Below are 15,870 nucleotides of genomic sequence, written 5' to 3' on the forward strand. Positions count from 1 at the left end.
GCCCCATAGCCTCAAGTCCATTCTCTAGTAAGTCTGTGTCTTTATTCCTGTTTCACCCCTAGGTTTTTCATGACATTTTTTTTTCTTAAATTCCATATATATGTGTTAGCATATGGTATTTGTCTCTCTCTTTCTGACTTACTTCACTCTGTATGACAGACTCTAGGTCTATCCACCTCATTACAAATAGCTCAATTTCATCTCTTTTTATGGCTGAGTAATATTCCATTGTATATATGTGCCACATCTTCTTTATCCATTCATCCAATGATGGACACTTAGGTTGCTTCCATGTCCTGGCTATTGTAAATAGAGCTGCAATGAACATTGTGGTACATGACTCTTTTTGAATTATGGTTTTCTCAGGGTATATGCCCAGTAGTAGGATTGCTGGGTCATATGGTAGTTCTATTTGCAGTTTTTTAAGGAACCTCCATACTGTTCTCCACAGTGGCTGTATCAATTTACATTCCCACCAACAGTGTAAGAGGGTTCCCTTTTCTCCACACCCTCTCCAGCATTTGTTGTTTCTAGATTTTTTGATGATGGCCATTCTGACTGGTGTGAGATGATATCTCATTGTCGTTTTGATTTGCATTTCTCTAATGATTAGTGATGTTGAGCATTCTTTCATGTGTTTGTTGGCACTCTGTATATCTTCTTTGGAGAAATGTCTATTTAGGTCTTTTGCCCATTTTTGGATTGGGTTGTTTGTTTTTTTGTTATTTAGCTGCATGAGCTGCTTATAAATTTTGGAGATTAATCCTTTGTCAGTTGCTTCATTTGCAAATATTTTCTCCCATTCTGAGGGTTGTCTTTTGGTCTTCTTTATGGTTTCCTTTGCTGTGCAAAAGCTTTGAAGTTTCATTAGGTCCCATTTGTTTACTTTTGTTTTTATTTCCATTTCTCTAGGAGGTGGGTCAAAAAGGACCTTGCTGTGATTTATGTCATAGAGTGTCCTGCCTATGTTTTCCTCTAAGAGTTTGATAGTTTCTGGCCTTACATTTAGGTCTTTAATCCATTTTGAGCTTATTTTTGTGTATGGTGTTAGGGAGTGATCTAATCTCATACTTTTACATGTACCTGTCCAGTTTTCCCAGCACCACTTATTGAAGAGGCTGTCCTTTCTCCACTGTACATTCCTGCCTCCTTTGTCAAAGATAAGGTGACCATATGTGTGTGGGTTTATCTCTGGGCTTTCTATCCTGTTCCATTGATCTATCTTTCTGTTTTTGTGCCAGTACCATACTGTCTTGATTACTGTAGCTTTGTAGTATAGTCTGAAGTCAGGGAGCCTGATTCCTCCAGCTCCATTTTTCGTTCTCAAGATTGCTTTGGCTATTTGGGGTCTTTTGTGTTTCCATACAAAGTGTGAAATTTTTTGTTGTAGTTCTGTGAAAAATGCCAGTGGTAGTTTGATAGGGATTGCATTGAATCTATAGATTGCTTTGTGTAGTAGAGTCATTTTCACAATGTTGATTCTTCCAATCCAGGAACATGGTATATCTCGCCATCTATTTGTATCATCTTTAATTTCTTTCATCAGTGTCTTATAATTTTCTGCATACAGGTCTTTTGTCTCCTTAGGTAGGTTTATTCGTAGATATTTTATTCTTTTTTTAAAATGGTAAATGGGAGTGTTTTCTTGATTTCACTTTCAGATTTTTCATCCTTAGTGTATAGGAATGCCAGAGATTTCTGTGCATTAATTTTGTATCCTGCTACTTCACCAAATTCATTGATTAGCTCTAGTAGTTTTCTGGTAGCATCTTTAGGATTCTCTATGTATAGTATCATGTCATCTGCAAACAGTGACAGCTTTACTTCTTCTTTTCCGATTTGGATTCCTTTTATTTCCTTTTCTTCTCTGATTGCTGTGGCTAAAACTTCCAAAACTATGTTGAATAAGAGTGGTGAGAGTGGGCAACCTTGTCTTGTTCCTGATCTTAGTGGAAATGCTTTCAGTTTTTCACCATTGAGGACGATGTTGGCTGTGGGTTTGTCATATATGGCCTTTTTTTTTTTTTTTTTTTTTTTAAACATCTTTATTGGAGTATAATTGCTTTACAATGGTATGTTAGTTTCAGCTTCACAACAAAATGAATCAGTTATATATACACATATGTTCCCATATCTCTTCCCGCTTGCGTCTCCCTCCCTCCCACCCTCCCTATCCCACCCCTCCAGGCGGTCACAAAGCACCTAGCTGATCTCCCTGTGCTATGCGGCTGCGTCCCACTAGCTATCTACCTTACGTTTAGTAGTGTATATATGTCCATGCCTCTTTATCGCTTTGTCACCGTTTACCCTTCCCCCTCCCCATAGCCTCAAGTCCATTCTCTAGTAAGTCTGTGTCTTTATTCCTGTTTCACCCCTAGGTTTTTCATGACATTTTTTTTTTCTTAAATTCCATATATATGTGTTAGCATACGGTATTTGTCTCTCTCTTTCTGACTTACTTCACTCTGTATGACAGACTCTAGGTCTATCCACCTCATTACAAATAGCTCAATTTCATCTCTTTTTATGGCTGAGTAATATTCCATTGTATATATGTGCCACATCTTCTTTATCCATTCATCCGATGATGGACACTTAGGTTGTTTCCATCTCTGGGCTATTGTAAATAGAGCTGCAATGAACATTTTGGTACATGACTCTTTTTGAATTATGGTTTTCTCAGGGTATATGCCCAGTAGTGGGATTGCTGGGTCATATGGTAGTTCTATTTGTAGCTTTTTAAGGAACCTCCATACTGTTCTCCACAGTGGCTGTATCAATTTACATTCCCACCAACAGTGTAAGAGGGTTCCCTTTTCTCCACACCCTCTCCAGCATTTGTTGTTTCTAGATTTTTTGATGATGGCCATTCTGACTGGTGTGAGATGATATCTCATTGTCGTTTTGATTTGCATTTCTCTAATGATTAGTGATGTTGAGCATTCTTTCATGTGTTTGTTGGCACTCTGTATATCTTCTTTGGAGAAATGTCTATTTAGGTCTTCTGCCCATTTTTGGATTGGGTTGTTTGTTTTTTTGTTATTAAGCTGCATGAGCTGCTTGTAAATTTTGGAGATTAATCCTTTGTCAGTTGCTTCATTTGCAAATATTTTCTCCCATTCTGAGGGTTGTCTTTTTGTCTTCTTTATGGTTTCCTTTGCTGTGCAAAAGCTTTTAAGTTTCATTAGGTCCCATTTGTTTACTTTTGTTTTTATTTCCATTTCTCTAGGAGGTGGGTCAAAAAGGACCTTGCTGTGATTTATGTCATAGAGTGTCCTGCCTATGTTTTCCTCTAAGAGTTTGATAGTTTCTGGCCTTACATTTAGGTCTTTAATCCATTTTGAGCTTATTTTTGTGTATGGTGTTAGGGAGTGATCTAATCTCATACTTTTACATGTACCTGTCCAGTTTTCCCAGCACCACTTGTTGAAGAGGCTGTCCTTTCTCCACTGTACATTCCTGCCTCCTTTGTCAAAGATAAGGTGACCATATGTGTGTGGGTTTATCTCTGGGCTTTCTATCCTGTTCCATTGATCTATCTTTCTGTTTTTGTGCCAGTACCATACTGTCTTGATTACTGTAGCTTTGTAGTATAGTCTGAAGTCAGGGAGCCTGATTCCTCCAGCTCCATTTTTCGTTCTCAAGATTGCTTTGGCTATTTGGGGTCTTTTGTGTTTCCATACAAAGTGTGAAATTTTTTGTTGTAGTTCTGTGAAAAATGCCAGTGGTAGTTTGATAGGGATTGCATTGAATCTATAGATTGCTTTGTGTAGTAGAGTCATTTTCACAATGTTGATTCTTCCAATCCAGGAACATGGTATATCTCGCCATCTATTTGTATCATCTTTAATTTCTTTCATCAGTGTCTTATAATTTTCTGCATACAGGTCTTTTGTCTCCTTAGGTAGGTTTATTCGTAGATATTTTATTCTTTTTTTAAAATGGTAAATGGGAGTGTTTTCTTGATTTCACTTTCAGATTTTTCATCCTTAGTGTATAGGAATGCCAGAGATTTCTGTGCATTAATTTTGTATCCTGCTACTTCACCAAATTCATTGATTAGCTCTAGTAGTTTTCTGGTAGCATCTTCAGGATTCTCTATGTATAGTATCATGTCATCTGCAAACAGTGACAGCTTTACTTCTTCTTTTCCGATTTGGATTCCTTTTATTTCCTTTTCTTCTCTGATTGCTGTGGCTAAAACTTCCAAAACTATGTTGAATAAGAGTGGTGAGAGTGGGCAACCTTGTCTTGTTCCTGATCTTAGTGGAAATGCTTTCAGTTTTTCACCATTGAGGACGATGTTGGCTGTGGGTTTGTCATATATGGCCTTTATTATGTTGAGGAAAGTTCCCTCTATGCCTACTTTCTGCAGGGTTTTTATCATAAATGGGTGTTGAATTTTGTCAAAAGCTTTCTCTGCATCTATTGAGATGATCATATGGTTTTTCTCCTTCAATTTGTTAATATGGTGTGTCACGTTGATTGATTTGCATATATTGAAGAATCCTTGCATTCCTGGAATAAACCCCACTTGATCATGGTGTATGATCCTTTTAATGTGCTGTTGGATTCTGTTTGCTAGTATTTTGTTGAGGATTTTTGCATCTATGTTCATCAGTGATATTGGCCTGTAGTTTTCTTTCTTTGTGACATCCTTGTCTGGTTTTGGTATCAAGGTGATGGTGGCCTCGTAGAATGAGTTTGGGAGTGTTCCTCCCTCTGCTATATTTTGGAAGAGTTTGAGAAGGATAGGTGATAGCTCTTCTCTAAATGTTTGATAGAATTCGCCTGTGAAGCCGTCTGGTCCTGGGCTTTTGCTTGTTGGAAGATTCTTAATCACAGTTTCAATTTCAGTGCTTGTGTTTGGTCTGTTCATATTTTCTATTTCTTCCTGATTCAGTCTTGGCAAGTTGTGCCTTTCTAAGAATGTGTCCATTTCTTCCAGGTTGTCCATTTTATTGGCATAGAGTTGCTTGTAGTAATCTCTCATGATCTTTTGTATTTCTGCAGTGTCAGTTGTTACTTCTCCTTTTTCATTTCTAATTCTATTGATTTGAGTCTTCTCCCTTTTATTCTTGATGAGTCTGGCTAATGGTTTATCAATTTTGTTTATCCTTTCAAAGAACCAGCTTTTAGTTTTATTGATCTTTGCTATCGTTTCCGTCATTTCTTTTTCATTTATTTCTGATCTGATTTTTATGATTTCTTTCCTTCTGCTAACTTTGGGGTTTTTTTTGTTCTTCTTTCTCTAATTGCTTTAGGTGCAAGGTTAGGTTGTTTATTCAGGATGTTTCCTGTTTCTTGAGGTAGGATTGTATTGCTATAAACTTCCCTCTTAGAACTGCTTTTGCTGCATCCCATAGATTTTGAGTTGTGTCTCCATTGTCATTTGTTTCTAGGTATTTTTTGATTTCCTCTTTGATTTCTTCAGTGATCACTTCGTTATTAAGTAGTGTGTTGTTTAGCCTCCATGTGTTTGTATTTTCTACAGCTCTTTTCCTGTAATTGATATCTAGTCTCATAGCGTTGTGGTTGGAAAAGATACTTGATACAATTTCAATTTTCTTAAATTTACCAAGGCTTGATTTGTGACCCAAGATATGATCTATTCTGGAGAATGTTCCATGAGCACTTGAGAAAAATGTGTATTCTGTTGTTTTTGGATGGAATGTCCTATAAATATCAATTAACTCCATCTCGTTTAATGTATCATTTAAAGCTTGTGTTTCCTTATTTATTTTCATTTTGGATGATCTGTCCATTGGTGAAAGTGGGGTGTTAAAGTCCCCTACTATGAATGTGTTACTGTCGATTTCCCCTTTTATGGCTGTCAGTATTTGCCTTATGTATTGAGGTGCTCCTATGTTGGGTGCATAAATATTTACAATTGTTATATCTTCTTCTTGGATTGATCCCTTGATCATTATGTAGTGTCCTTTTTTGTCTCTTCTAATAGTCTTTGTTTTAAAGTCTATTTTGTCTGATATGAGAATTGCTACTCCAGCTTTCTTTTGGTTTCCATTTGCATGAAATACCTTTTTCCATCCCCTTACTTTCAGTCTGTATGTGTCTCTAGGTCTGAACTGGGTCTCTTGTAGACAGCAAATATATGCATCTTGTTTTTGTATCCATTCAGCCAATCTGTGTCTTTTGGTGGGAGCATTTAGTCCATTTACATTTAAGGTAATTATCGATATGTGTGTTCCCATTCCCATTTTCTTAATTGTTTTGGGTTCGTTATTGTAGGTCTTTTCCTTCTTTTGTGTTTCTTGCCTAGAGAAGTTCCTTTAGCAGTTGTTGTAGAGCTGGTTTGGTGGTGCTGAACTCTCTCAGCTTTTGCTTGTCTGTAAAGGTTTTAATTTCTCCATCAGATCTGAATGAGATCCTTGCTGGGTAGAGTAATCTTGGTTACAGGTTTTTCTCCTTCAACACTTTCTATATGTCATGCCACTCCCTTCTGGCTTGCAGAATTTCTGCTGAAAGATCAGCTGTTAACCTTATGGGGATTCCCTTGTGTGTTATTTGTTTTTCCCTTGCTGCTTTTAATATGTTTTCTTTGTATTTAATTTTTGACAGTTTGATTAATATGTGTCTTGGCCTATTTCTCCTTGGATTTATCCTGTATGGGACTCTCTGTGCTTCCTGGACTTGATTAACTATTTCCTTTCCCATATTAGGGAAGTTTTCAACTATAATCTCTTCAAATATTTTCTCAGTCCCTTTCTTTTTCTCTTCTTCTTCTGGAACCCCTATAATTCGAATGTTGGTGCGTTTAATGTTGTCCCAGAGGTCTCTGAGACTGTCCTCAGTTCTTTTCATTCTTTTTTCTTTATTCTGCTCTGCAGTAGTTCCACTATTTTATCTTCCAGGTCACTTATCCGTTCTTCTGCCTCAGTTATTCTGCTATTGATCCCATCTAGAGTATTTTTCATTTCATTTATTGTGTTGTTCATCATTGTTTGTTTCATCTTTAGTTCTTCTAGGTCCTTGTTAACTGATTCTTGCATTTTGTCTATTCTATTTCCAAGATTTTGGATCATCTTTACTATCATTATTCTGAATTCTTTTTCAGGTAGACTGCCTATTTCCTCTTCATTTGTTAGGTCTGGTGGGTTTTTATCTTGCTCCTTCATCTGCTGTGTGTTTTTCTGTCTTTTCATTTTGCTTATCTTACTGTGTTTGGGGTCTCCTTTTTGCAGGCTGAAGGTTCGTAGTTCCTGTTGTTTTTGGTGTCTGTCCCCAGTGGCTAAGGTTGGTTCAGTGGGTTGTGTAGGCTTCCTGGTGGAGGGGACTAGTGCCTGTGTTCTGGTGGATGAGGCTGGATCTTGACTTTCTGGTGGGCAGGTCCACGTCTGGTGGTGTGTTTTGAGGTGTCTGTAGACTTATGATTTGGGCAGCCTCTCTGCTAATGGGTGGGGTTGTGTTCCTGTCTTGCTAGTTGTTTGGCATAGGATGTCCAGCACTGTAGCTTGCTGGTCGTTGAGTGAAGCTGGGTGCTGGCGTTGAGATGGAGATCTCTGGGAGATTTTCGCTGTTTGATATTATGTGCAGCTGGGAGGCCTCTTGTGGACCAGTGTCCTGAAGTTGGCTCTCCCACCTCAGAGGCTCAGCACTGACTCCTGGCTGCAGCACCAAGAGCCTTTCATCCACAGGGCTCCTTAATTTGGGATGATTTGTTGTCTATTCATGTATTCCACAGATGCAGGGTACATCAAGTTGATTGTGGAGCTTTAATCCGCTGCTTCTGAGGCTGCTGGGAGAGATTTCCCTTTCTCTTCTTTGTTCTCACAGCTCCCAGGGGCTCAGCTTTGGATTTGGCCCCGCCTGTGCGTGTAGGTCGCCGGAGGGCATCTGTTCTTTGCTCAGACAGGACGGGGTTAAAGGAGCCGCTGATTCGGAGGCTCTGGCTCACTCAGGCCGGCGGTGGGGGGGGGGGGGGTCACGGAGTGTGGGGCGGGCCTGCGGCGGCAAAGGCCAGCATGACGTTGCTAGCCTGAGGTGTGCCGTGCGTTCTCCCGGGGGAGTTGTCCCTGGATCCCGGGACCCTGGCAGTGGCGGGCTGCACAGGCTCCCCAGAAGGTGGTGTGGACACTGACCTGCGTTCGCACACAGGCTTCTTGGTGGCGGCGCAGCGGCCTTAGCGCCTCATGTCTGTCTCTGGGCTCCGCACTTTTAGCCGCGAGCCGCCCGTCTCTGGAGCTCTCTTAAGCAGCGTTCTTAATCCCCTCTCCTCGTGCACCAGGAAACAAAGAGGGAAGAAAAAGTCTCCTGCCTCTTCGGCAGGTCCAGACTTTTCCCCGGACTCCCTCCTGGCTAGCCGCGGTGCACTAACTCCCTGCAGGCTGTGTTCACGCCACCAACCTCAGTCCTTTCCCGGCGCTCCGACAGAAGCCGGAGCCTCAGCTCCCAGCCCCGCCCGCCCCGGCGGGCGCGCAGACAAGCCTCTCGGCTGGTGAGTGCCGGTCGGCCCGATCCTCTGCGCTGGAATCTCTCCGCTTTGCCCTCTGCACCCCTGTTACTGTGCTCTCCTCCGCGGCTCCCAAGCTCCCCCACTCCGCCACCCAAAGTCTCCGCCCGCGAAGGGGCCTCCCAGTGTGTGGACACCTTTCCTCCTTCACAGCTCTCCCGCTGGTGCAGGACCCGTCCCTATCCCTTTGTCTCTGTTTATTTTTTTCTTTTGCCCTAACCACATACGTGGGGGCTTCCTTGCCTTTTGGGAGGTCTGAGGTCTTCTGCCAGCATTCAGTAGGTGCTCCGTGGGAGTTGTTCCACGCGTAGATGTATTTCTGGTGTATCTGTGGGGAGGAAGGTGATCTCCGCGTCTTACTCTTCCGCCATCTTCCCGGAAGTCGCATGACTCTTTTTGAATTATGGTTTTCTCAGGGTATATGCCCAGTAGTGGGATTGCTGGGTCATATGGTAGTTCTATTTTTAGTTTTTTAAGGAACCTCCATACTGTTCTCCACAGTGGCTGTACCAATTCACATTCCCACCAGCAATGCAGAAGTGTTCCCTTTTCTCCACACCCTCTCCAGCATTTATTGTTTCTAGATTTTTTGATGATGGCCATTCTGACTGGTGTGAGATGATATCTCATTGTAGTTTTGATTTGCATTTCCCTAATGATTAATGATGTTGAGCATTCTTTCATGTGTTTGTTGGCACTCTGTATATCTTCTTTGGAGAAATGTCTATTTAGGTCTTCTGCCCATTTTTGGATTGGGTTGTTTGTTTTTTTGTTATTGAGCTGCATGAGCTGCTTGTAGATTTTGGAAATTAATCCTTTGTCAGTTGCTTCATTTGCAAATATTTTCTCCCATTCTGAGGGTTGTCTTTTGGTCTTCTTTATGGTTTCCTTTGCTGTGCAAAAGCTTTGAAGTTTCATTAGGTCCCATTTGTTTATTTTTGTTTTTATTTCCATTTCTCTAGGAGGTGGGTCAAAAAGGATCTTGCTGTGATTTATGTCATAGAGTGTTCTGCCTATGTTTTCCTCTAAGAGTTTGATAGTTTCTGGCCTTACATTTAGGTCTTTAATCCCTTTTGAGCTTATTTTTGTGTATGGTGTTAGGGAGTGATCTAATCTCATACTTTTACATGTACCTGTCCAGTTTTCCCAGCACCACTTATTGAAGAGGCTGTCCTTTTTCCACTGTACGTTCCTGCCTCCTTTATCAAAGATAAGGTGACCATATGTGCGTGGGTTTATCTCTGGTCTTTCTATCCTGTTCCATTGATCTATCTTTCTGTTTTTGTGCCAGTACCATACTGTCTTGATTACTGTAGCTTTGTAGTATAGTCTGAAGTCAGGGAGCCTGATTCCTCCAGCTCTGTTTTTCGTTCTCAAGATTGCTTTGGCTATTCGGGGTCTTTTATGTTTCCATACAAATTGTGAAATTTTTTGTTGTAGTTTTGTGAAAATGCCAGTGGTAGTTTGATAGGGATTGCATTGAATCTGCAGATTGCTTTGTGTAGTAGAGTCATTTTCACAATGTTGATTCTTCCAATCCAAGAACATGGTATATTTCTCCCTCTATTTGTATCATCTTTAATTTGTTGGAAGTTTTTAAATCACTGTTTCAATTTCAGTACTTGTGATAGGTCTGTTCTTATTTTCTATTTCTTCCTGGTTCAGTCTTGGAAGATTGTACCTTTCTAAGAATTTGTCCACTTCTTCTAGGTTGTCCGTTTTATTGGCATATAGTTGCTTGTAGTAGTGTGTTATTATCCTTAGTATTTCTGTGGTGTCCATTGTAACTTCTTTTTCATTGCTAATTTTATTGATTTGAGCCCCTCCCTTTTTTTCTTGATGAGTCTGGCTAAAGGTTTATCAAGTTTGTTTATCCTTTCAAAGAACCAGCTTTTAGTTTCATTGATCTTTCCTATTGTTTTCTTCATCTCTATTTCATTTATTTCTGCTCTGATTTTTATGATTTCTTTCCTTCTACTAACTTTGGGTTTTGTTTGTTTTTCATTCTCTAATTGCTTTAGGTGTAAGGTTAGGTTGTTTGAGATTTTTCTTGATTCCTGAGGTCAGATTATATTGCTGTGAACTTCCCTCATAGAACTGCTTTTGCTGCATCCCATCAGTTTTGGATTATCGTGTTTTCATTTTCTTTTGTCTCTAGATATTTTTTGATTTCCTCTTTGATATTTTCAGCAATCCATTGGTTGTTTAGTAACATATTGTTTAGCTTCCATGTGTTTGTGTTTTTCAGGTTTTTTTTCTTGTAGTTGATTTCTAATCTCATAGCATTGTGGTTGGAGAAGATGCTTGATATGATTTTAGTTTTCTTGAATTTACCAAAGCTTGCTTTGTGGCCCAGCATGTAATCTGTCCTGGAGAATGGGACATATGCACTTGAGAAGAATGTATATTCTGCTTTCAGATGGAATGTTCTATAAATATCAATTAAGTTCATTTGCTCTAATGTGTCATTTAAGCCTTGTGTTTCCTTATTTGATTTTCTGTCTGGATGTTCTGTCCACTGATGTAAGTGGGGTGTTAAAGTCCCCTACTATTATTGTGTTACTGTTAATTTCTCCTTTTATGGCTGTTAGCATTTGCCTATATATTGAGGTGCTCCTATCTTGGGTGCATATACATTTACAATTGTTATATCTTTTTCTTGGATTGATCCCTTGATCATTATGCAGTGTCCTTCTTTGTCTCTTGTAACAGTCTTTATTTTAAAGTCTGTTTTGTCTGATATGAGAATTGCTACTCCAGCTTTCTTTTAATTTCCATTTGCATGGAATACCTTTTTCCATCCCCTCACTTTCAGTCTGTATGTGTCCCTATGTCTGAAGTGGGTCTCTTGTAGACAGCATATATATCGGTGTTGCTTTTGTATCCATTCAGCCAGTCTGTGTCTTTTGGTGGGAGCATTTAATCCATTTACATTTAAGGTAATTATCGATATGTATGCTCTTATTGCTGTTTTGTTAATTGTTTTGGATTTGTTTTTGTAGGTCTTTTTTCTTCCCTTCCTCTTTTGTTCTCTTCTCTTGTGATTTGATGACTATCTTTAGTGTTTTGTTTGGATTGCTGCTGCTTTTTTGTGTGTGTATCTATTGTAGATTTTTGGTTTGCAGTTACCATGAGGTTTTGTTATAGTAGTCTGTATATACAAGATTGTTTTAAGTGCTGGTCTCCTAATTTCAAATGCATTTCTAACATCCTGTATTTGTACTCTCTTCTCACGATTGCTGGTGTTATCTATCTATCTGTTTGTTTATTTATTTATTTATTTTGGCTGTGCTGGGTCTTAGTTGCAGCACACGGGATCTTTGTTGCAGCATGTGAGATCTTCTAGTTGCGGCATGCAGACTTCTTAGTTGCAGCATGTGGACTCTTAGTTGTGGCATGCTTAGTTGTGACATGCATGTGGGATCTAGTTCCCCCACTAAGGATCGAACCCGGGCCTCCTGCATTGGTAGCACAGAGCCTTACCCACTGGACCACCAGGGAAGTCCCATGATTGCTGGTTTTCATATCGTATTTGTGTGTGGATGATTTCCTACCTTTACTGTATGTTTGCCTTTACTGGTGAACTTTCCCGTTTGTAATTTTCTTGTTTCTAGTTGTGGCCTTTCTTTTCCATCTAGAGAAGTTCCTTTAGCATTTGTTGTAAAGCAGGTTTGGTGGTGCTGAATTCTCTTAGCTTTTGCTTGTCCATAAAGCTTTTCATTTCTCCGTTGAATCTGAGTGGGAGTCTTGCTGGGTAGAGTATTCTGGGTTGCATCACTTTAAATATATTGTGCGACTCCCTTCTGGTCTGCAGAGTTTCTGCTGTAAAATCAGCTGATAACCATATGGGGAGTCCTTGTATATGATTTGTTGCTTTTAATATTTTGTCTTTAATTTTTATAAATTTGATTAATACACTTCTTGGTGTGTTCCTCCTTGGGTTTATCCTATATGGAACTCTCTGGATTTGAGTGTTTCCTTTCCCATGTTAGGGAAGTTTTTGGCTATTATCTCTGCAAATATTTTTTCAGGCCCTTTCTCTCCCTCTTCTTCTGGGACCCCTATAATGTGAATGTTGGTGTGTTTAATGTTGTCCCAGAGGTCTCTCAGACTGTCCTCATTTCTTTTCATTCTTTTGTCTTTATTCTGTTCTGCAGCAGTGATTTCCACCAACCTGTCTTACAACTCACTTATTCGTTCTTTTATCTCATTTATTCTGCTATCAATTCCTTCTATTCTATTTTTCATTTCAGTTGTATTGTTCATCTCTGTTTGTTTGTTCTTTAAAGCTTCTAGCTCTTTCTCAAACATTTCTTGCATCTTCTCGATCTGTGCCTCCATTCTTTTACCAAGATCTTAGATCATCTTTACTATCATTACTCTGAATTCTTTTTCAGGTAGCTTGCCTATCTCCACTTCACTTAGTTGTTCTTCTGGGGTTTTGTCTTGTTCTTTCATCTGGAACATATTTCTCTGCATCTCATTTTGTCTAATTTTCTGTGTTTGTGGTCTCTGTTCCTCAGGTGTCTCGTTATGGCTTCTTTGTCTTTGGGTATAGAATATCTTTTTTGGTAGGCTCAAGTTTTTTTTGTCAGCAGTTAGTTGTGATTTTGGTGTTTTCATAAGAGGAGGTGAGCTCAAGTCCTTCTCCACCATCTTGTCTCCAGTTTTTTTTTTTCCCTTTGTGCTTCCAGTCTCACTTGCTCATAGAGTCCTGCATGCAGAGGCCTTCCACCTGGTACTTCAAGCCAGAGTTTCTAGTGTGAAATGGCTGTGCTTGACACCTCAGCTCTGCTACACTCCGTAAGGCACAGACATTTTTAAATTAAAGGATTCATAAAAATGTCATCTCCTTTCTTTTAGGCTGTCATCTGACTCAAATTCTCAAATTTGCAGCTAGGAGAGTCTGTTCTCCATCCTGCTTCAGAAAAGTGGAATCCTATCCACAAGTGGAATTTTAGTAGTAAAAGTAACATATTACATCATATCTGAAATTATCCCATAATTTACATGGCAGTATCTATCCCAGTGATATGTCAATGGCAAAATGAATCTAAGTGCTTAAAACAGCAAGCCTTTAAGATGGGTTTTACACGTATTAAAGAGAGGGGAACTCTTAGGTGACAAGCCTGAGCCTCCTAGAAAGGAATTAATGACTTGTGTTTCTTTTTCTTCATTATTGTCAACATTAATAGGCTACTTAGGGTCAAGCATCTGAAATTTTTGGTCACAAACAAAAGTACTACAAGAAATCAGTTAGAATGACTAAGTCATTAAAAGTAGAGGAACAATTTTATTGAATACTGCCTTAAAGAAATGCTACCAAAAAGAGAGGAAACTCTCCTTAGAACAGATTTTATTTCTAGTTCTCCTGAGCCATAATTCAGAACGAAATTGGTTTAAAGGGGAAAAAGAATTTCTTCATTTGAATGGGTTCTGCTCTGTTCATCCTTGAACCTCAGAGTTTCTTAGCTATTTGGAAAGGAAATTGATGTGACTTAAAATTGTGTACATAATATCACTAAAGTGTGCTTTTTTTATTTTTATTTTTTAAGTTGTTCTATTAGATAAAATGTGAATTTTGAAGTTTAGGATAAGATGAGAGCTTATTTTCCACATATTTTGAATGAGGAGCAGAGATTAAGCAAATGAGAAATGCTATTATGAAAGTCCTGAATTTTTCATATATATATGAGTTGTATTTTACCTCTGCAGTTTTTAAAATAAATTTTAAATTTATTGTTATTATTCTAGTTGCAGTATCCAGTTTATTGGGACCATCTTGAATTCTGTGATGGATTCAGAAAACTTTTAGACCATTTACAGTTGGATAAAGTGAGTCCCTTGAAACTAATTACTCACATGTGATTTTAATGCAACATTTATTGATACATTGTTAAGTCTGGTGTTGTCTTTTATTTTTTAATAACAGCTCTTTTGAGATAGAATTCACATACTGTACAGTTTACCCTTTTAAAGTGTAGAATTCACCGTTTTTTAATATATTCACAGTATGTACAACCATCACCACAGTCAATTTCTGAACATTTTTCCACCCCTAAAAGAAACCCCATACTTAGCAGTCACTCCCCACCCTTCCTCCCTGGAGCCCTGTTTCTATGGATTTGCCTATTTTGGATATTTTATGTAAATGGAATGATGTAATCTGTGGTCTTTTGTGACTGGCTTTTTTCACTTAGCATAACACTTTCAGGGTTCATCAGTATTGCAGATTATATCACTATTTCATTCCTTTTTATTGTCAAATAATATCCCATTGTATGGATATAACACATTTTATTTATCCATTCATCATTTGGTTTGTTTCCATTGGTTAGGTATTATGAGTAATGTTGCTATGAACATTCTTATACAAGTTTTTGTGTAGACAGATGTTTTCAGTTCTCTTGGGTACGTGTCTAGGAGTGGAATTACCGAATCATAGTTTTCTGAAACAGAAATGACAAAGTAGTTTAATTTTCTAATGTAATCTATGAATAATATTTTTTAACTTGTGTAATTTATATGCACAGTTGTATTTCTTCTTGACAGGGTGTAGACATTGCATTTAAATACAGTATTTTCTAAACTTCTAACTGCTGTAAATATTTCAGTCTAATGACTGGTGATGACATTGTATTCTGTGGTTGGTGATAATTAAAACAATTTTTTTTGATACTTCAAGATCATTGTTTTTAGGATCCTTGTGTTTGTTTCCAATTAGGTTCATCTCTTTGGGGCTTCTTTGGGAGGCTTTTTGGCCCAGAAGTTTGCTGAATACACTCACAAATCTCCCAGAGTCCATTCTCTCATCCTCTGCAATTCCTTCAGTGACACTTCTATCTTTAACCAAACATGGACTGCAAACAGGTAAGAATGTAAACATTCAACCAACATTTTTTTATTTTCAGTGGAATTTTGAAAATGTTGGCTTTTGGTTTTTCAATGCATTAGGGAGGGAGAGGCCATCTATACTTGTGTCTTTTGAAACCACCCTGGCTTTTAAAATTAGAAACAGTCACCTTTGGAAAAGAAAAGAATTGAAAGAGTTCTAAATTCAGTTGTTTCCACTACTCTAAATCATTGTCTAGCTTTATTTACTATATGTTCACATGCCTTTACAGTTTAGTGCATATGTAACTGATACTGTGTTCTGCTTGCTCCACTTAGTATTTTGTGTACACAGTCCTGTTGTAGTTTTTTAAGGCCTTTGGCTTCTCCCAATTTTTCATCATGTTCTACTGTAAATCTTTGTATAAATTACTTTTGTTCCTTCCCTTTCTGAGTTATTTTCTTGAGACATGTTCCCCAAAAGGGAGAGATTAGAGCATTTAGTCTGTCAGCAGATTCTGCACATCTTGACACTTTTACAACGTTAGTCTGCTTTTTAGAAAGATGGA

The 15,870-nt window shown here is 38.6% G+C and overlaps 1 protein-coding gene across 4 annotated transcripts in view; it reads left to right on the top strand.

Moving 5' to 3' along the window:
* Positions 1–15,870, top strand: part of SPG21 (SPG21 abhydrolase domain containing, maspardin) — an 83,912-nt gene that overhangs the window by 14,440 nt on the left and 53,602 nt on the right. For all 4 annotated transcript variants that reach the window (XM_060003727.1, XM_060003729.1, XM_060003728.1 and 1 more), the window contains 2 exons: positions 14,225–14,305; positions 15,195–15,340. In XM_060003727.1, the coding sequence (XP_059859710.1) occupies positions 14,225–14,305; positions 15,195–15,340 (227 nt within the window). The remainder of the gene's footprint in view (positions 1–14,224; positions 14,306–15,194; positions 15,341–15,870) is intronic.

This window comes from Delphinus delphis, chromosome 2, assembly GCF_949987515.2.
Source record: "Delphinus delphis chromosome 2, mDelDel1.2, whole genome shotgun sequence".
Lineage (NCBI taxonomy): Eukaryota > Metazoa > Chordata > Mammalia > Artiodactyla > Delphinidae > Delphinus > Delphinus delphis.